Source organism: Ruditapes philippinarum, unplaced genomic scaffold (genome assembly GCF_026571515.1).
Source record: "Ruditapes philippinarum isolate M1 unplaced genomic scaffold, ASM2657151v2 ctg1731_1_1_1_1, whole genome shotgun sequence".
Classification (NCBI taxonomy): Eukaryota; Metazoa; Mollusca; class Bivalvia; order Venerida; family Veneridae; genus Ruditapes; species Ruditapes philippinarum.
Genome location: NW_026863488.1, coordinates 25893 through 47124, shown reverse-complemented (window position 1 = coordinate 47124; position 21232 = coordinate 25893). Strand labels below are relative to the sequence as shown.

Sequence of the window (21232 nt, the reverse complement as noted above, 5' to 3'; positions counted from 1 at the left end):
GGTTATGAACCCCTCCTGGGATTTAGGTATTATGCATCATATGTATTAGGCCTACATCAAGGTCTGGATGTTAACTTTCGATTGTTGTAGTTTTGTTGCTGTTGTTGTTGTTTTGGGGTGGTCTTTTGTCTTACTTTTTTATTTACTTATAACTTTAAAATGTCGTTGCGACATAAAACAACTGCAGCAGCAACAACAACAAAACATTTTGCTACGTTGAAACTCTTCAATACCAATATACATACATATATTGAGATAATTTTGAAGTAGTTTACATATGTATTGGTAAGGTCGATATATAATTGGGCTAGTTTACATAATGAATGCTGATAATTTATACGGCAGTTGGTGGTTACAACAATGGTTTACTCGGGCAAACATGTTGATTCAGTAATTGTAAGATTTTGTCTTCACAGTTTTATTTATACATCCACTTCAAAATAGAAAATAAGGTGGAAAGGTCATGCAACATTGTCCCAGATATAATTTATATAACGTAAAAGAAATTGATTTTTAAGCCTCTCAACCTAGGCCAATTAAAGTTCGGGTCAAAGTTTAAATGAAGCTTAATCAAAAATACCCGTATTCGTTGATATAATAAGTTCACATATAATGTAATAACAGCAAGCATAAATAACACATTTATCTATCAAGCATAAATAACACATATAGTAATATAGAAATTGTAGCTTGATAAAGCAGGTTTATGCTTACACCAACCGTTGTGTTTTAAATACAATGACAAACATTATGTGTTGCAAGAAAAGCCAGACAAGGTACCCGTCTCATTTTCGGGTTACAAGAATGTTCAAGTCAAACAAGGTACTTGTCTCACTTTCGGATTAAAAGAATAGCTCCGGTTACAAAAATAGATTCCGGTTACAAGAATAGCTGTCTCATATTCGGATTACAAGAATAGCTCCGGTTACAAGAATTACTTCAGGTTACAAAAATTGCTTACAGTTACAAGAATAGCTGTCTCAGATTCGGATTACAAGAATAGCTCCGGTTACAAGAATAACTTCAGGTTACAAGAATTGCTTACAGTTACAAGAAAAGCTGTCTCAGATTCGGATTACAAGAATAGCTCCGGTTACAAGAATAGCTTCAGGTTACAAGAATTGCTTACGGTTACAAGAATAGCTGTCTCAGATTCGGATTACAAGAATGGTAAGGTCAGGCAAGATACCCGACAAAGTTTCGGGTTCCTCCTATAAACATAGAGCTGCCTTTCACTTATGTTGAAAATTGCAGTTGCAACAGTTTTCACATCAGGTGCATTATGGGAAGCACAAGGCACCCGATAAATTGGTTCTACGCCATCTTCAGTATCGCCAAGAATAGCTTTTACGTCATCAATAGTTTTCGGAGATGTCATCTGATTAGCCCTCTTGTCACGAAGCCGGGAGCCAGTGCATGGTCCAGATTCCTCAGCAAGAATGTTTTTATAAAAGTTTTGATGATAATAATAACACTTTTCGTGTGGTAAATCTCCTTCATATGGAATGGTTTTGATATTTACTTCAGACTTCCCCTACAATACAAACATATAATGCATTATCAACCATGACGCAATGCTATCCGTCTTACCTAAACATTTTATTTGTTTTGAATGAATGATTACAACGAAGGGTCTGCCCATCAAAAAGCGTGACCGTGTCGTATTGGCCAAACAAATGAATTATGTCCCGTTCACCAACTACAGTATTCAGGGCTGGGAATCAAAACTGCGTCGTATCCTACAAAATGTAAACAAACGCCGCCATCTTGGAACGAAAAATGTATGTTTTTGTTAATAACTCTTTTTGTTGGAAATGACTGAAAACCAGATATATGTATTAACACGCTACACTATTTTCCGCTTCGTTCGGTATATGTTGCTTAGACAACTATTTTGTAAAACAAAAGTTATAGCGAACTTGCAACTCGAAGCGGGGCAGAATTTTTATGAAAATGTGTGGATACGACGCAGTTCATATTGCTTTATGTATCGTTTCTCCTTCAAATCAATTATATACTCGTTTTCAGAGGTCACCATAAACTTCAAAACATAATTTTGCATCATTTACTAAATTTTCATTAAAAAGAGATGTTTATTTTCCAAGAAAATAATGATTTTACGAAATGATACGACGCAGTTGAAAATAAAATATGATACGACGCAGTTGTATTTTCATTGCAGGCTGCATATTGGTTTTAAACTATTTAAATTATGTGCTAGGTATGCTAATAACGTCCAACAACATTTCTTGTTTACAACTTAAGGTATTAGGACCCTAATGGGCACTATCAGGAACTAAAAAATTGACATCATAAGTCAGATTTATACCTTAAAGTACACCTATATGCAAAATTTAAACAAAGTTTACCGTACGGAAATCAAGTTATGGCCACTTTTCTGAACTCAAGCTAGGATGTTATGAGGGCCCTTTTTTTAGAAAGTAGGAACCTTTAAATAATCTGCAATAACATTCTAATGAAAAATGTTTTCCCATTAAATTTTGGTAAGAAACAAATAATACCATTCAGCTAACAATCCAAATAAGCAAAATTATGGTTTCTACTTAAAATTTATGAAATCTGTATAAAAATGTTACCCTATCCCACCCATTTTTACCACGTGTCTGACCATTTTTCTACTTAGGGAGCCTTATTAAAAAAAATTCTTAAAATTTACCCAAATGAGTGCCTGTTTTCAAAGTTTCCCTAAATTTTTAAAAAAGTATATTGGTTGATCTTGTAAAATATGAAAAACTTTTACCGTCTAGTTTTGATTATATTACACTTTGAAAATATCAGGTACCATATTTATTACTATATTTAGCATAATTTAGCCAATAAATACCTATATGAATTAAAAAAATCAAAATTAAACACTTTTTTCTTTCTTTCCAAATGGGACATGAGAGATACATAAATAATGTTAAAAGAAAAAAAAAGAAAGAAAAAAAAGTTGACCCTTCTGGGGATTGAACCCATGGCCCTCATTTTCAATGTAGTTAACAGTAGTTCTAGCCTATTTGAATACTCTTCAAAGCGGAGGTAATGCATTAGGGTGCTAATACCTTAAGTCAAAAGCAGAGGTCACTCATAGTCTGGATTACCTGCCCCTGTTACTAATAATCGTAGAATAGTAGGCAGGGAACCAGATAAGGTCACTCATTTGTTCCATAAAAATGGAAATGTAATACAATTCTATCAAGGCTGCATTTTTCGGTAGCATTTAAGTACCAATCATATTAAGCATCTACAAATTCCGAAAAACTGTATCAAATGCAATATACATTATGCAATAAACACGTGATCGCACAACCATATGACAACGTGTTCCAGTGTTGCCTTAGCATGCTTCTAAAATTGTTCCCGTGAGTTCGAAATGGGAGTGATTACTATTTTTGATACAAAATTTAATATTTCAGTGTAACCTCTCCTGAACCCTGTACTAGTATTAATCAGGAATGACCTTTTTTTTAACAAAAAGAGAGAAAGAATTACAAATTTTGAAAAGGTCTCTTGCTATCGGAAGAGAGCTATGCGCAAATTGCATGCCTACCTTTGTTACTTGTAATTAGCAATGATTTCCGTCAATTCCGTTATTACTTATGTCTTTTACGTGCCGATTTTATTGTACTCATTTTCTTAATAATCGGTTAGAACAGATGAGCTTTATTATTTGAAACTGAACATTAAATTTTTAAAATTATATTATAAATGGTTAAGCTACAATATATTTTTGCAAGTAGGTTATGCGTTCCATTTAGTCATTTTATGTTCAGCACCGCGGAACTTTACCTGTGATGTTGTCGTATTGCATTTCTTTATCGCCGATGAGGAAAGGTCTACGGAATGTATTTCTATATTTGCACTTAAGTATCATTCTTCTCCATTAAAAAACTTTAAATTTTCAAAATCGAGTTACATATGATACAACTACAGATTATTTTGTAAAGAAGGTGTCCGTTTTGCAAAGGTATTTTACGCTGTGCACCGATAAATTTGATACAGATATAGGCAGACATGATCTTTCAACAGTATTGAAGAAGTTTTCACAATATTGAACAGAAAATTAAGGTCAGATTATCGCATCGAATTTTCAACAGACTAGAGACATGGCATCTTAACATACCTTCATACTAAAGTGTGATTTTTATTTGATAATGAATTGCCTGAAAACTTAAACAAAGGTTTTCAGAAAATGACTTCACAGAGGATTACCCCCTGTTTACATTGAAAATTTCTCTGCTAGTCATACCGAAATAAGAAATTTAAATGTTATTCTCTTTATAATTAATTCAAATATTTATAATCTTATAACTTCACGCCCGAAGTTAATAAAAAAGCTGCTTATTTGTACAGCTGACGTTAACAAATTTTGTTGAAAAAACAAATCAGACAGGTGTGTCCGACCGTGGCCGAGCTGTTTATGTTTACTGAATTCAAATCACTTGAACTGAACTGCTATGCATTCGAAAACTACCAGGGACTTTTTATTCTTTCGTGTGGAAAACCTATCAAGCTAGTTTCAAAATGTCGATGGTTCTCTGCAGGTGCAACATTTTGCCTGAAATAATGCACAAAGGCGCACCCGAAGTCCTCGCCCCTAGTAAAGCTAATGTGTAGAGTGAAAGTTTGAAAACAAACCACAAAAAAGCAGTCATTACCCAGAACATGCAGAACCACAGTTAACTTAGAGCGTAGCTAGCCAACATGAATTCAAGTTAATAATAGATTTCTATATTTTTTTTTGCGAAAAAAATAGGGATAATATTGAACATACAAGAAAATATAAGAAATTGTTTCAGATATTATGATCAATTAGGTAACATGTTTAACTGAAAAGTAGCTTCCGCAATGTAAACTTTCAAATTAAATGTTATATTGGACATGACACAATGTATTCTAAATAATCAAAAGCAACAGAACATTGCTATACACCGCAAATGATCTGGGTTTTTTTTTATCTAGCGCAAGTGATTATTCCATAAAATAGAAATATTTTGCCAAAATTATCCCTGTTGAAAAGACTGCCAAAAATACAACTGCGTCGTATCATATTTTATTTTCAACTGCGTCGTATCATTTCGTAAAAATCATTATTTTCTAAGAAAATAAACATCTCTTTTTAATGAAATTTTAGTAAATGATGCAAAATTATATTTCGAAGTTTATGGTGAACTCTGAAACAAATATATAATTGATTTGAAGGAAAAAACGATAGATAAAGCAATATGAACTGCGTCGTATCCACACATTTTCATAAAAATTCTGCCCCGCTTCGAGATGCAAGTTCGCTATAACTTTTGTTTTACAAAATAGTTGTGCAAGCAACATATACCGAACGAAGCGGAAAATAGTGTAGCGTGTTAATACATATATTTGGTTTTCAGTCATTTCCAACAAAAAAAGTTATAAACAAAAACATACGTTTTTAGTTCCAAGATGGCGGCGTTTGTTTACATTTTGTAGGATACGACGCAGTTTTGATTCCCAGCCCTGGTATTTAGAACGATCAGTTTACACATAGTGTAATTTAAATTTGGTTTAAATTTGAATATTTATTAGTACCCGGTCTTTCCAGATAATTTAGGCTTGGATTACATTAGGAAAAATTATACGACTTTTTCGAGAAAAAAAAAGAATATTTAGGAAATTAAAAACTACCTCTGACACAAGTGTTTTTTTTTTCATTTGTATGACCTTTCTTTTAAGAAACATTAAGGTAAAAACAGTCAGGTTTTCTAAGTTAGATCATTTGGCTGCTGATGGGAAAAAACTATTTAGGATTGTGTGAATGGAAGCATATATTAGATTCTTATGATAGGGCATATAGTATGTCTATCAAATACAACTACTCATTGCCTTTGTACATTAAACATACATGTGCCATTGTATACATTAAGATAGTCTTTGGTATGCATTTGAAGAACAACAAAAACATGGAACAAAAAGAGTAATAAAACTAGTTTCTACGATATGACGATATAATTCTGGCCATTGTTTATGGTTACACACGTAAGTAGTCTAACTCTTACCTCCTGTGGGTATATTTCCATGGAGCACATCTCAGTTCCATTTATAGAAGCAATATTTATAGTCATTCCATAAGCACAACCATATGGCTTGCTCTCCATGACGTTGTAGCATTCGTCTATGCTATTATAAGCGAAAAGTGAACGCAGCAGAATTGCTAGTGGAACCCCCATCTTATTAGCTCTCTTCGGTGACAGTGAGTTCAGACTTATAACCAAAGATTGATTCATTCCGAAACAAAACCCTGTTAAGTATCCAGGATAACTGAACGATACGAACTGTTCAGTCACGTGATCAGTTTCGTCTAAAATAGTCACGTGAACAATATAAACGCGGGAGGAAACATCATTTGTCCAATCGTCGTTATGTCCAATCACCCTGCATTGTTTTCTGTTAACTAAAACATCAGTGCAGCCTTTTTCCACCTGATTACTTTCCTGGTCTCCTAGAATTTCATTCAAATGACAAAACTCAATTTCCGAAGAAAGTTGTAGTAAGAAAAGGTCTTCAAAATTGACTGCCGCTCCGTCCGCCATGCCTTGAATTTCCGACATAATATTCGGATAATGTTTACGACTGCTTGACAAATACTGCTGAACTATTTGACTCCCTTCATCACAGCTGTAAAACTTTTTATACTGCTTGACATCGTTTGAAGTGTCTAGATAATCTTTTATCCATCCTGAAAGAAAACATTTCCCCATATAATCATATGACACTGCATAAAAATACAAGCTGATAAATCATTTTACAAAAGTAATGAATATAAACCAGTTTTCAGGATGCAATCACCTTTTATAAGTGTAATCCGTTTAAATGTTATGCTTAGTAAAACTACAAAGATAAAAAAATGGATGACAGACGAAAAAAAACAACATAAAGTAAAGTCACGGATAGGCAGGGTCGGTCCCAACCCGATCTTCCCATTCAAATTGCCTAGTGTAAAGATACCACGCGGATCCTCCATCTAAAATGTTATGTTGAAAGTTCCAACATTACATGAACAAATAAATTATACTCGACTTCAATTTATTACTGAATGAAACATACCTTTAAAAGTCGTACCAATAGTATGTCCAACATCATAGTGACTCTTTGCTCGGATATATAATACTGGAAGACTTTCAGTTTGGTCCATTTCTACGAATATATGTAATTCATACGATTTTATTAGACAATATTTGTATTCAAAATGAAAGATTAAAGATTAATTCCCATTATTCGACTGGAGTGTTTCCGTATACATGATGTAGATCTATGTATAATTTTATAAGTGAAAAGTGGTGTTTTTTTCAGTGATCATTGATGCACAAGCATGTACGTAAACCTTTTTAGCGTAACGTTTTTAACACTTACAGATGTTTTTGTGTAAGCTACTTTAGATTTTAATCAGTGTTTTCAGTAACCTTGATTTTGCAACTGGGAATTATGTTTAAAAAATGACCGAATTAAAACGTCGTTGTCTTTTAGTGACCCTTACGGAAATGATACAGTGTAAGACATGTAGGCCTACTAATTTCATTAAGCCAAACCAGATAGGACGGCATTTACTATTTTAGGTCAAGCATGTTTAGTACGTAAATGTTAATCGTTCTTTTTTATGCCATTAAAAAAAACAAAGTAACCCAGCCTTGATCTAAATACTTAACGTTATACAAATTGTTCCGTAAATAGCATAATTTTTGATAAATATACACGACGCTGGCAGATTCCCCCTTCCTCGCCCAACACTGTTACAACCCATAAGTTATTAACATATATAGATCTAAAAGTCAATTTCAACATACATTTTTTCATAAAATATTATTTGTATGTTTTCAGATGACACTGGTATATATATAGATCTATATATCGTTAGTCTCAATAAAAATTGTTCTATAGATCTAGATCTATGTAATCATTTAAATGTTAAGATTTCTATGCAAGTAAGCAATCTCGGATTAACATTTTAAGCAATTTCAAGTTCCATTGGAGAACTATGTAACTTAATGATATAAATGAGTTAGTACACATACCCAGGACGAAGTTTAAAGGTCAAATGGTACAAATGGCGTTACTCGGGTCAAGGGAGATAATTGAATTATATTTGTTTAAAGACAACTTCAATTCTTGTTCATCCCAATAGTTTTGTTCCTCTTTAATTGTCTATACATTAGTTATAGTATAGAAAGATGTCAATTAATTAAAAGTATTTAAGTGTCGCGATGGCCCTATAGGGACATCGTGTTATGTTTAGCAATCTATTCATACATATGGTGGCATATTTCTGCCATATTTGACTACTTTTTGCGAATATTTTCCACGAAATCATTCATTCATGACGGATTATTGGTTCCGCACATTCTATAGGTATGAAGGAAGTCGATTTTGGCGAAAGTTGTCGATTTTATTTCAATATAACTATAGAATTGAGTTAGCAACATTGAAAAATCATAGATATCATGTAAAACGTAAAATGGTTCGCAAGCAATTACAAGAGCGCGCACGCGCAATCGGCATGCTTCAGACAGGTCATTCAGTCAGACAGGTGAGTTTGCGATATATAAGAAAATACTGCTTTACCTATAATGTTTGTGATAAGATAAATAATTCGCTTAAAACATAATATTTTACTTTCCTCATAATTAGTAAAAAACAAATATCACTCTGGTTTGTATATTTTCAGAAGACGCGAGTTTTTTTGCAGAAACGTACGTGTCTGTCATAGCCAGACTTCTATTAAAGTAGCAGCATACCGGCCGAGTTGAGGACGAGCGGCGGCAGCCTCGTGGAACGGTCACAACACCTGGATCAGATGCCAAGATTATTGTAGGTCATCTTCAAGACCGATTAAAGACCGCCGAATCGACTGCGTCAACAACACCTCGTACCGCAAGGTAGACGCATTAGTAGCAAGGCAGTTATCAGGCGTCTCCGTTACCAGAACATTCGAGGAAGGCGACAATATATAATAGCCTTGTCCTGACTTCACGTCATCGTCAAAAGAGGGAACAGTGGGCTCGCCGGCATTAGCGTACATCATGACGCATGCAGAGTGGACAAATGTCCTCTTTACGGATGAAAACCGCTTTGATTTGTTACATAGTTACGGTCGGGTTTGAGTTTACTGACGGTGAGGGGAACGGTTGAACGACGCCTGCATCATTCAACGAGACCGGTATGACGACGGTTCCGTAATGGTTTTGTCTTGTGTGTTCCTACATACCAAGACTTCATGATCATCCGAGGAAATCTGACTGCTGTAAAATATCAACAGGATGTTCTTATTCCTTTGACTTTTCCACATCTTCTAGCTGGTGGACGGGGTATGATACTTCTGCACGACGGTGCACCGGCACACACAGCACATGCCACCCGGGACCTTCTACAACAGCAAAACATTTAGCAGCTTCCCTGGCCGTCCAAATCTCTTTATCTAAATGTTTTTTTAACACTGTGGGGTGAATTGAATAGGCGTTTGCGCAGGCGAGGGGTACAACTGCAGGGACTACCAGAACTGGAACAGGCCCTGGTGCAGGAATGGAGGAACATTCCACAGAGATTTCTGAAGAATTATGTAATGTCCATGAAACAGACGTGTATGAAAGATATACAAGCTGAGGGAGGACATATTGGATATTAACTGATTAATATTATGTTTAACGTATTCTGTGATAAGTGCTGTGATAAAACAATGTTGTTAATTTTTGCGATTTATTCTCTGTTACTCATGTTTTATTTCTGTTAAATTTTATACTTTTTCATTATTGGCTACAATAAAATTTGCACAATACATATATGAGATGTTCATTTTATCTATACTCTTAATTTCATTAATAACCTTTCTTTAATAACAGCAAAAGTATTGCGTTAGATAAGTCTTTCAGTATATATCCAGAGTGGATACGTATGACCCACATCGCCCATTTTTGTTAGTATGTTGACCCCTTTTGAAATTGTATATCATCATAAATTTAGTGAAAACCACGCATGAATTTTACTCATAAACAACTCTTGAAAACAAGTAATTTCATACGCATGTCCCTACCTTATATGCATTACCTGAGATTTTGCGACCATTTTAGTACCCACCTGTGAGACGGTGCAAAAAAAACGTTGTTTTCATGTGTGCTTGATTTTACCATATCAGGATTTACATTTTTCATAAATAAAACAGCTTGTATTTATAACCTTCTTTAAAAAATGTCGTACACTCAGTTTGATTCAATATGTAATTCAAGTAAAGATAATACACATATAATAAATATTGTTTCATTAAGATCTATATTAAGTTTGGACGGCAAGTGTTTTACTTCAAAAGTACTACCACTCCGTCCGTTTTTAAAAGACGATCCCTTTTTATGAAACAGACAATGTATTGCTTGCATTCTATTAATCTAGTTCACTTGCATGATGTAGGTAAAGTATCCAAAAATGACCCTTATTCTTAATTCGTCATCATTACTTCACAACTTAATTTTCCTTGTTCCTTTATTAGAGTTTAATTATAACTTATTATAACTTTATAAGTATCTACTTAATGTTGAAAGAGAGAAAACATTAAAATAAAAATTGAAAAAATTACACCAGATGCATGATAAAACAATATCCAATTAAAAAAAACAGCCACGCCTCCTTTTTGATACGACCAGATATCGTCCAATCAAAATGAATAAATAAATTCATCCCGATGCAGTCAGAAAATAAACAGTTGTGAAACACCCAAAATGCATTCAGATTTTTGAGACAAAGGAAACACCAAGGAATAATACTAAAGGATCTTATAAGGTTGATGATGAAGATTGTTTTTGTGTCTGGATTGCTGGTGTTGGCTGCTGTAGTAACTGATGTTGTAGCGGTAGATAATAGCTCGGAAAATGACTCGGATAATGACCCGGATGACCTCACATATGAAGCTAAGCTTCTGGAAAGGATGATACGTATGGAATCAAGGATGGAACGATTACATAAATCATTAGAGAAAGCAAAGACAAATTACCAGGCCACTATACAAGACCAAACCAAGGTTTTGAACAACAAAACTTTACAATTAGAGGAATTACAAGGTAACTTCATCGCATTTTGTATAGCCATGTGCAGTTAAATGTTTCCAACGGATACTTGTCTGTATGTTTTTGATTGCTTCTGTCTTTTGTTTCTTTTGTTTGTTTTCTTTCTTTCTTTCTATCATATTTGTTTGTTTTCGATTACGTTTGCTTGTTTTTTATCAATTTATTTCTTTTCATCTTTTTTAAAAAAAATGTACAAATGCATGTCATTATACACGTTCAGTCGAAAAGAATATAGTGCCATTTAACTAAAAATTTTGATATTGTACTCAATAAAATTTTATCATTTTTATACGATAACGTTATGCTGTATATCTTTTTTTTTCAGAAAAAATAGATGTTCCATTAGTAGCCTTCAATGCTCACGGCCCACGTGACTATAGTCCTGATACAAATCAGATATACATTTGGGCATCTGTACGCATTAACGAAGGTGACGCATACGACATTAATACAGGTATCTTCACGGCACCAGTTACCGGACTCTACTATTTCGCCGTTCATACGTGTAACTATGCAGGGTAGAAAATAAATATGCTATTGTGAAGGAGAAAACTGACATTGCTTCGTCCTACCAATATGATAACGCCGTCAATGACTGTCACTCAATGAGCTCTATCACCACGATTACAGCTGGACAAAGAGTTTGGGTGAGATGTACAACTGGAGGTACCAGCAACCAACTGTGGGAAAGTAGTGGTAGAAGCTCCTTCATTGGTGCTCTTATTCATAAATAATTGTTAGACGATGTGTTATAAGAATCACCAAAGCCAACTTTAACCATCTATCAATAATTATTTCATTTTTTCTCTCTTTTTTACGTAGTATGAGACCTGATATTTCTATGTGGAAGGCTTTTGAACTGACTTATTCATGACGAGCCTACAATTTTACTGTGCTTTACGTGATCTAGGTGTTCCCATTATACTATATAATTTCTTTCTATTATACAAAGATGAAAGGTTTTATTTCAAATAAAAACATTTTAAAAGATCCGTGGTTTTGTTAAGTTCAACTCTATTAAAGTGTTAATAGTATTAATATCCAAAATTATTGTGGCATGTAATGTCTGTACGTACATTGTATATTTGTGAATTGGTACACATGTAACCCAATGTTGTGGTTTATTGTTGTCATTCATTGTATAGCATAAATTCTACCATGTACTTGCCAATAGATGTAATCCAGAACTCGGCAAATGTGGGCTTTTCCCAGCTCATCCCCCGGTACAAACAAACGTTTTCCGTTATAGCTTCATGTTGCACTACCGGTCACAATAGATTAGTTAACCTGCTGCTCTTATTTTCGAAGGTGTAACTGTAAAAGTTTGTTTGTACCGTAGATTAGCAGGGGAAATCCAAATATCCTTATTTCCGGAGTAAGTCTGTTGATGGTCAAAACATTTGACGACAGTTTGTGTTATATGTAATAGAAAGAGCACCGAAACACGAGGCTATGTGATCTGTGAGGGGGCGTAGCCCCCGAGTATTAATCAGATTGCCGAGTGTTTTGATGTTCTCATAGTCAAACATAAAAACACATTCCCTGTTGTCACAATATGAAACCCCGGGAAAAAGTAACCATTGAATATGATATTTTTGTCGCTTTCCCTTTCTCTTCCGTCACAATAAGTAAACCCCAGCAAAAATGAGCCAATCAATGGGCATGCTCTGGAGTGCGGGTAAATAATACATGCACTCCAGTTCAATGTGCATGTATATGTATACGATTTAACTCTGACACATGTTCAACAGAAAGGTCCCCAAACTATGACACAATAGCTAATGTTACTCACCACAGTATTACTTGAAGAGAGGGGGGGGGGGGGCTAGCCTGGAGGATATAAACTTTTTTTTGAGATCTGTCGTACATACTGTGCAAGTTTCGCCCAATCCAATATCCTGACCGTTGCTTATTTTGTATAAACTAACGGTCTGTGCCACTTTATTGCTTCTTAACATGCTTTACAGTTCGCCAAAGTTTGTCTGCCAATGAAATCGCTCTATTTTGTTTAGATTTTGCCGAAATATTTTCCATACAGTGCTGTAACTTAACTGTATGTATTAAATTTATTTAATGAGCCGATTCAATGGACTCCGCCTATTTACATAGTGCACTCGATTTGAATAGACAGGGCTAACTGTAAGTCGGTTATAGGTTATATACAGAGTTTTAAGAAACTAATTTTCTCGCTTCACTTTGTTCGCTCGAAAATTAATTTCTTAAAACTCTGTATATAACCTATAACCTATACTTATATATCTTATTTTTAGCTGGGTAATTATGCGTTTTTACTGTGATGCGGTATGCTAGATGTCTTGTTTGAATGTTGCATGTTTTATGCATTCTGTAGCATGCATTTTAATGAATGTTTATTTAAATCAGGTGTTATAATAGGTTTTATTTCTTACTTTTGCATGATTCTGTTTAATGTAAGTGGAATGTTATACTTTTTATCTGAAGTTTTACTTGCATTGTAAGTCCTAACCATGTTTTACATATTTTATCTTTACCCAATGTATTTATTGGTATTTGAGCGGTACTCAACTCTCAACACTTAATAGAGCTGGCATCAATGATCCCGAAGGACCAGAAAAATACAACAACACTGAAGTGAAGTACGGGGCAACTTTTTACAGCTGCCACACAGCACTTAACACCTGTTGTTGTGAAGTATAAAAATCTGAAAACAAAGTGACCTCTCGATAGCATTATTCACAACAAAATTATATGAAAATTGCAGACTCGGTTTGATTGAGTCTGTACATGAGAGATAATGAAAAGTACAACATCCCTCACGTCCCCTAGCACCGGCTTGAGCCTCAATTCTCAACACTTAATAGTGCTGGCATCAATGATCCCGAAGGACCAGAAAAATATAACACATTGTTTCTATAAACTAAATAGACATAATGATACGAAGATGTTCACTGGTGTTGTCCTCGCAGACTAGACTTAAGCTTCAACTGCTAAACATATCACAACAAAGCTGAATGTCGCATTTGCCCCTATATGTCGTACCATTGCGGCTAAATGTCGCAACAGCCGCTTAGTGTCGCACGATTTTCTTGTGCCGTTAAATGTCGCAACACTACTGTTAAATCTCGCAAGATGTATATTCATGATAAAATTATGTTACCTTGTGGTATTCAATTACAATAAACATCGAGTAAATATTTGTATAAACATTGTATTTAAGAACTTTTGGACATAAAGGAATGTCCCGATCCGTCTGCAGGCTCAAGATGAAAAATGCTTTTTAAAGTGGATTGGTCTACAATAAGCACATTTTCAAAAAATATTTCAAATATTGATGAAAACAATAGAAACGTATCATTTGGATATTCCTTGAAAAAATTGTTTATCTAGTTCTACCCACAGGAATAAAACACTTTGATCTGATATTATCCCCTAGTCCCTGTTACAACCCCAAAAGATATTATTTAAAGTAAATTTCCACACTACAATAATTAATATGGCACTATTACACAATTTTCATTATACCTCTATGGTATTAGTTATACAATGGTAGCAACTCCTGCGCCCTTCCAGTGCTTTGGTTCTGCTCAAGTCATAACTCAGCCAAGTCTCTATATAATTTTAAAAACTTGGCATCAATCAATAGAGCACACATATATGTTCCATATTAAGGACGGGATTTTCGTTGGTGAGTATAATCGATTTTAGCGATTCAGCCGTAGAAATGTCTATGCTTACTTAATCAGATCTTTTCAAATTTCATGTTACTGGCTGTTAATATGGAATATATCTTCTACTCAATTATTTTGTAGAAGAAATGATTACCTTATTTCACGATAAAAGATATTGTACATGTATATGCAATTTAATCATGCATTCAGTTAATTAATTGAAAAACATTGGATTCATATTTCAAAACAAAATGTTAAATAGGTATTAACACTACAAAAAGAATATATAAGGTTGTGTTGTTGTTGTTGCTGTTTTGTTTTGTCCGAAATAATGTTGTAATTCATGAACATTTCTATATATTTGCTTTCATGAACATTTCTATATATTTGCTTAACATAAATGTCTATGCTTTATTAACAGTTAAATAAAGAAATGTAAAAGAAATATTTTAGAGATGACCCTTCTTTGCTGTTAACAACATTTCTAAATTCAATTGAAATCACTCACCCTCCAGTAATTCATATTCTGCAGTTTTATTTTCCAAGATATTTGTTTGATCATTTATGAAAATGTTAACTTCTGTCTTAGCTTGTTTCAAGTCGTTTTCCATTCTTTCCATTTTCTTTTCAATATGAATCATCTTTTCAAGAAGCTTGGCATGGTACTCGAATGTGTCGACTTGTTTATCCCCATATGCTAGTGCTGCTACACATAAAAGTCCAAACAAATTCGCACCTAACATAGTCTCTTGTTGATGTTCATAAGTCGATTTATACAATTCAAATAACTTACTTACAATATGAACACATATGAATTATAATAGAATTGTATTTCTTCATTTTGATTGGTTAAAATAAATGATTGTTTTCTTTTCTATCAACAAAGAAGTTGTCCGCAGATGTCGTTATTATGTTTAAATGATGGTGTTCTGTTTAAAACTTTTAAACCCAATCAAGTTTCTGAATTCATCATGCAGGAAAAATGACAAAGCAGGAAAAAATATTTATGAAGGCACTTGTTTCAATGGATCCACACGTGTTATGTTTTCCTTTTTTCAGTATTACATGCGTGTACATATAACAAGTGTTCTAGATTAAATTAAATGCTATCTCTCAATCTAAGACAGGACAGGTTGTTGTTTTTTTTTCAAGATAACTATACTGAGTGTGCATGCACACAGAGAAATTTTGTTTACTAATTTAAACAAAGAATTGGCATATTTGGCATCAACACTTGAAGAAATGTATTGAACACACGATAGTTTACATTTGATTTCAATATGATTATTATCAGAACTTTGTTTACGTGTAGACAGGCGACATTCGAACAATAAATTTTGCAGAATTTTGCTCTTTGTAAATGCGTTACTTTTGCTTCTTGAATTTTTGAATGGATCAGCATTCAAAAGTTACATCAGTTCCATGCAGGCTCGAACAAATACATCTATATGTGTCGTTTATAATAATTCAAAAGTTAAAATGATTTAAACTATTTGTACTGTTAGTCATTGAAGAGCACGATTTGGTAAACCAATAGTATCGTAAATATGTTGATTTTTATCTGTTTTATTAATGAATATACGGTAAGCATGCATTTACTGCGCCGAGCACATGGCATGAGTCCCAGATTCACAATATTTATTAGGGATTATGTTTGATACCTATTATCAGGAATTACATTTCTAATGCAGTGCAGATAAGTCATTTTAAATTTGTTAGAATATCTATCAAGATGGTTTGCATAAGTTAATAGTTTCTGCTTTAATTAGATAATAAGAAATTACTTTCTCGGTGCTTGTTACATAAGTATGAATCAATTATATGTCACAGGTGTCCCTCCTCGGTTTTATATGACATTTTTCCTCAAACCCAAATGGACTACTTGACATCTTGTACTTGAAAATAAAATCATATCTACAAACGTGAAGTATTGTCAAATGAAAATAAAATAGCACATCATCTGAAGCAATTCACCATACACGCGTTTAACCATTTAAAACATTGGCCTACGTTTGTTACTTCATTGCAGTTATCATTTAAGCAAGAACTATTCAATGATAATGTGTGGGAAAACAAAATTGGTCGTTTTGGTAATAGTTCAAATCGCAATGAACGGGCTATGTTTTGTCGAGGGGGAAAACTTGACGTATATAGCTCAGGTATTAGACAAGGTGGTTCGACTAGAGGTGAAGGTTAAGGAGTTAGAGAAGGATATGAAGAAAACAAATTCTGATACTAAAGATGTCTTGGAAAATGTGAACAATGTACTGGATAACAAAACAGCAGAGTTTGAGCTCTTACAAGGTGCTGTAACTTTTACAAATAATTTATATCTGACTAGGGCCATCCGGCAGACTTAATTTGATAATTGTCTTAATTTGTCTTATAATCAGATTTTTATGTCAAAGAAAAATATAGAAATATTAAGAATTAGGATAAGCATTGTGTACTGGCAACAGTTTTACGTTTCAATTCATTTTATCTATCGAGCATTGAATCGTGAATTTATCATGTCAATGCATTGATTTCTGTTACCTAAGTACATGATTGATACATATAATTTTATCAGTTACCCTCTGATTTAGCAGCCACCTTATCAATACATATTGAAATAAAATGAAGAGAATGGAGCATTTTACCCCTTTTTCTAAGCCTTGCCTGGGAAATTTTGTAATAACAGACACTAGCATGGTATAGTTATTTATAAGTTTATGTTGGCTAAACATTATGCAAAAACAAACCGAATTTATCATTTAGCAGTTGGTGCTTTACTATATATAGGTCTTATTTATTATTACAGATAGAGATTATACACCAATCATTGCATTTAACGCATACAGTCCAGTTGATAAGAGTTTAGATACCAGTCAGATCCTGATACTTCAAACGGTCCGGCTGAATGAAGGTAACGGATATGATAACGTTCTGGGCGTGTTCACTGCTCCTGTAACCGGGCTCTATTTCTTTGTAGCACATGTCTGCAACTACCCAGGACGAGGTGTTCACTATGATATCATGCTTGAACACATTACAATAGCCAGAAGTACACAGTTAAACAACGTACAATATGACTGTAGCTCAACAAGCGCCGTCACAATGGTCACAAAAGGCCAAAGGGCATATGTCAAGTGTACAAGTGGAAACACCAGTCCGCAATTATATGACGATACACATAGACAAACGTCGTTTTCCGGATTCCTGTTACAAAGAAAATATTCATGAAATGAACTTTGGGAAGACATTCGTAGAAATTTAGCCGTAGATCTACATATTCTTCGCTTACTTTTATACATTAAACATAAAAGATACAACGTTCTTCCTTTCCTCAGACAATGTTAACATTTGTGTATGAACATGGTGTGCTTTTGAATACTTCATTAGTGTTCTTGTTGTCGTAGTTATTCTTGTATTTCTGTAATTTCATAAATGTTCATATTTTCCGTTCATATAAGACTAGGACTGTAAATAATGTAAGAAATAAAGACAACACATTCTACTAAATTCTAGATTAGTACGTCTTCATGAGAAATGAAAATCTACAACATACAAAAATGACGTAACGTCCGTTCATGCGGTAACGTCTCTTATTTACCTTACTTAAATATAAATCAGAATGTTACTATACGATAGGTTACATTCTCATTTTTGATTATGTAATGATCATGAAATATTTATGTATCAAAATAAAGTTTAATATCATCAAACGATAAGTGTGTAATGTCTTGTATCAAAGAATGAAGCGATAATATCCAGAGATACTATCATTCGGAACACCTTGCCGACTATTAATAATATTTCAGGAGGCAGAGAAAATTATCGAACATTGGCCCCAATCGCAACTTTTCGGCCCTTTCCGTAAGTTTTCGGAGAAGAACCTCGAACACAATAGTATGAATACACAGAACGGATGCGGTATTTCGGTCTAACCTACGCTAAGAAACTAAACATGTAAACAAAAAGTAATTTAATGCTGGGAGTTGTTGCCAAGTTTATTTCGAATATATCAAGTAAACCTTCACCTAAAATAAGTGAATTCATACATACAAATGCAAACAATACATCATTTATATATTTACTAGTATGGTTGTAGAAACCAAAAGTACAAAATGTCAATCTGTTGACATTTAGGCGGATTTGATTAAAATTGTACATCAGTGGGCATATCTGAATTAAAAATGGTTGTCAGACATATAATTTCAATCTTAATTGTACCGAAATAGACTTAAATTTCCTTTGGATGTCAAATATAAACATTCGTTTAACATTACTCTGTGTTACTGTTTACATGTAAAACCACGTGGTAGAACTACTTTCAATCAGTATTGTTTCCGAGGTTATTATAGATAATAGCCAAGGACGTTCCGACTGCATTGGCCCCGGTGATACTTATAAATAGTTCATATATCGTGATTTAAAAGTTTTGAAATACTTTGATATGACTTTTATTATGTAATCATTTGGTGTTTGTGTGCAGATCTATTTCTCTGCGGTGCTTTTCCTCTGGGATATTTTATTGTTGGTAGCTTTGTTCTTATCTGGAACTCTCAAAAAGGAGGACTGAACATTGAAAACCGAGCATTGGCTACTGCCGCTAAAAAGTGACTTAGCTTTTTTTAAATATCTAAATGTTTAATAGACACTTTTATAGGACATGTTTGAAATTGCCAATGATTACACCGTACATAAAAATAAATTGTTGGAATTACGCGGACTATCAAGTGTTGTGCATTTTGATGAATATTACCCATATACCTCAAGCAAATATTATTTGCTATCAGAATTTTCAATAAAGGCATTGAAGAAACTATTATTTTCTATATATTTTCGAATGCTGAGCAACAGGTTTACTCCTTGTCTAAAGTTTTCGGAATATTTTTGCCTTGCGTTGCTCTTGGCTAATCCCAATCAAACTGTTCACTGTGCCCTGATAAAGATTGAAAGTAGTTATGCCGTATAAATGATGTTAACAAAATAAGCACGTTTAAGTAACATGGACTTTTAGCGAAAATGCCGATGGAAGAAATGTTTATTTTCTACATTGTTGATAAAGATCGCCGACAGATCACCGATCTCTCTTATTCATTTCAGTATTAGACATCTGGGGGGAAAATCCCTCCTTTTGGTTTGTAAGCGTATTTTAATAAGCAAGCGTGTGGTATCCACTTTTTTCTTTATCTTTAATATTCCCGCACCCCTAGCTGTCCCTACGGGTCTGATTAAATTTTTTATGTAAATGGCGTTGTGTCATCGAAAAAGCTAAGTATCTAACGAAAATGGCAAATGTAATCCAAATAATAGTAATATTTCTTTCACATTTTGAGTAACTTTTCAATTTATGATTAATAGACGGTATCACCAGAATAGAAAAGGGTTGGGCGAGGTGGTTATTTCCATCATCATTTGAGCCAAAATTATTTATATCTACATGGCGGGTGAGACCAATGGACATTTACATTTACATTTCAGAATGACGGGCTAAAGTGAAGGTTAATCCAAGTTTAATATCATTTAGGGAAATAAAAGAAAAATATGAATTGTCACAATATCTGCTTAGAATGGCATCACATTCGTTAGATGTGAGTACGGTTGACATACAAATAAAGACAAAATAGATTGTAGTGACATTATGCGAACAAAAGAACTGTAGAAAGATAAAATATCATGTTGTCATGGAATGATAGATCTTGTAGAACATTATCATGCAATTGCGTATTAGAGTATTATTCCGAAGTTAATTTACCGGATTTATTGGTAAAATTATGTTGAACCATTAGTTTAAACCTGAACGAGTAAAAATCATTGCTATATAAAATTTCAGTGTTATAAAACATGGCTATTCGTAACGCGAGAATATTTAAAATGTCGCAGTGGAGAAAGAACCAACTAATTCAGTAACACTTTTGTTAAAAAAGTGACTATCAACTTGATGAACACTCTTAGATTGGAAGATATCATGTAAACTAATAAATTCTGAACTTAAAAATATAACTCATTGTTGCATACCCAAAATGTATTTACGTATTGTAGTTGTGTCAATGTAGCTGTATATGTATATCTATATATACTGTATTAAAATTTTCTGTTCATGCTCAGTATAAAATACCAACAAACACCTGAGCGCGAACTATAATAAAGTTAACATTGAAGCGGCACACGAAAAGAGTTATTACATATCTTATTTTTCATAGAGCTAATGTATTCAATAAGGCATTTGCGCAATAAAGGTTCAAAGATTCTATGCATTACAAAGTTCAAGGTAAAAGATCTTTTACCACAACTCGAGCAACTTCTTTTATAATGTTTTAAAACCAGGTTTTTAAATGTACTCCCATCCAAGGGTTAAAAGAAAATGTTTTTAAAAACAAAATGTTTTTAAAGATTTTTTTATTTTTATTTATGTAAAAGTTTTGGTCTGAATTTAGATACAGGAAAATTCGTAAGAACATTTCAACACCTTGTATTACAAGGACAATTATCAAGTATCCACTTCAAGTAAGGTTACAC

The 21232-nt window shown here is 33.6% G+C and overlaps 2 protein-coding genes and 1 pseudogene across 2 annotated transcripts; 2 read left to right on the top strand and 1 right to left on the bottom strand.

Moving 5' to 3' along the window:
• Positions 1 to 672: 672 nt before the first annotated feature.
• Positions 673 to 7253, bottom strand: LOC132722206 (beta-alanyl-dopamine/carcinine hydrolase-like). Its single transcript, XM_060706653.1, has 3 exons — positions 7081 to 7253; positions 6033 to 6712; positions 673 to 1534 (listed from the first exon to the last, which is right to left on the bottom strand). Exons 1-3 carry the CDS (start codon positions 7166 to 7168, stop codon positions 1160 to 1162), a joined length of 1143 nt encoding a protein of 380 aa, XP_060562636.1. The 5' UTR covers positions 7169 to 7253; the 3' UTR covers positions 673 to 1159.
• Positions 7254 to 10698: 3445 nt separating this feature from the next.
• On the top strand, positions 10699 to 12073 carry LOC132722202 (heavy metal-binding protein HIP-like; annotated as a pseudogene).
• A 4593-nt stretch (positions 12074 to 16666) lies between these two features.
• On the top strand, positions 16667 to 18432 carry LOC132722201 (complement C1q-like protein 4). The gene is made up of 2 exons (XM_060706650.1): positions 16667 to 17032; positions 17529 to 18432. The coding sequence occupies exons 1-2, from the start codon at positions 16783 to 16785 to the stop codon at positions 17948 to 17950; spliced, it is 672 nt and encodes a 223-aa protein (XP_060562633.1). The 5' UTR covers positions 16667 to 16782; the 3' UTR covers positions 17951 to 18432.
• The last annotated feature ends 2800 nt before the right edge of the window (positions 18433 to 21232 follow it).

Coding starts and splice junctions, on each gene's coding strand:
- LOC132722206 (XM_060706653.1), bottom strand. CDS start 7,168: ATGGACCAAACTGAAAGTCTTCCAGTATTATATATCCGAGCAAAGAGT. Junction 6,713..7,080: donor TATTGGTACGACTTTTAAAG/GTATGTTTCATT, acceptor GTTTTCTTTCAG/GATGGATAAAAGATTATCTA. Junction 1,535..6,032: donor TGGAAATATACCCACAGGAG/GTAAGAGTTAGA, acceptor TTTGTATTGTAG/GGGAAGTCTGAAGTAAATAT.
- LOC132722201 (XM_060706650.1), top strand. CDS start 16,783: ATGATAATGTGTGGGAAAACAAAATTGGTCGTTTTGGTAATAGTTCAA. Junction 17,033..17,528: donor AGAGTTTGAGCTCTTACAAG/GTGCTGTAACTT, acceptor TTATTATTACAG/ATAGAGATTATACACCAATC.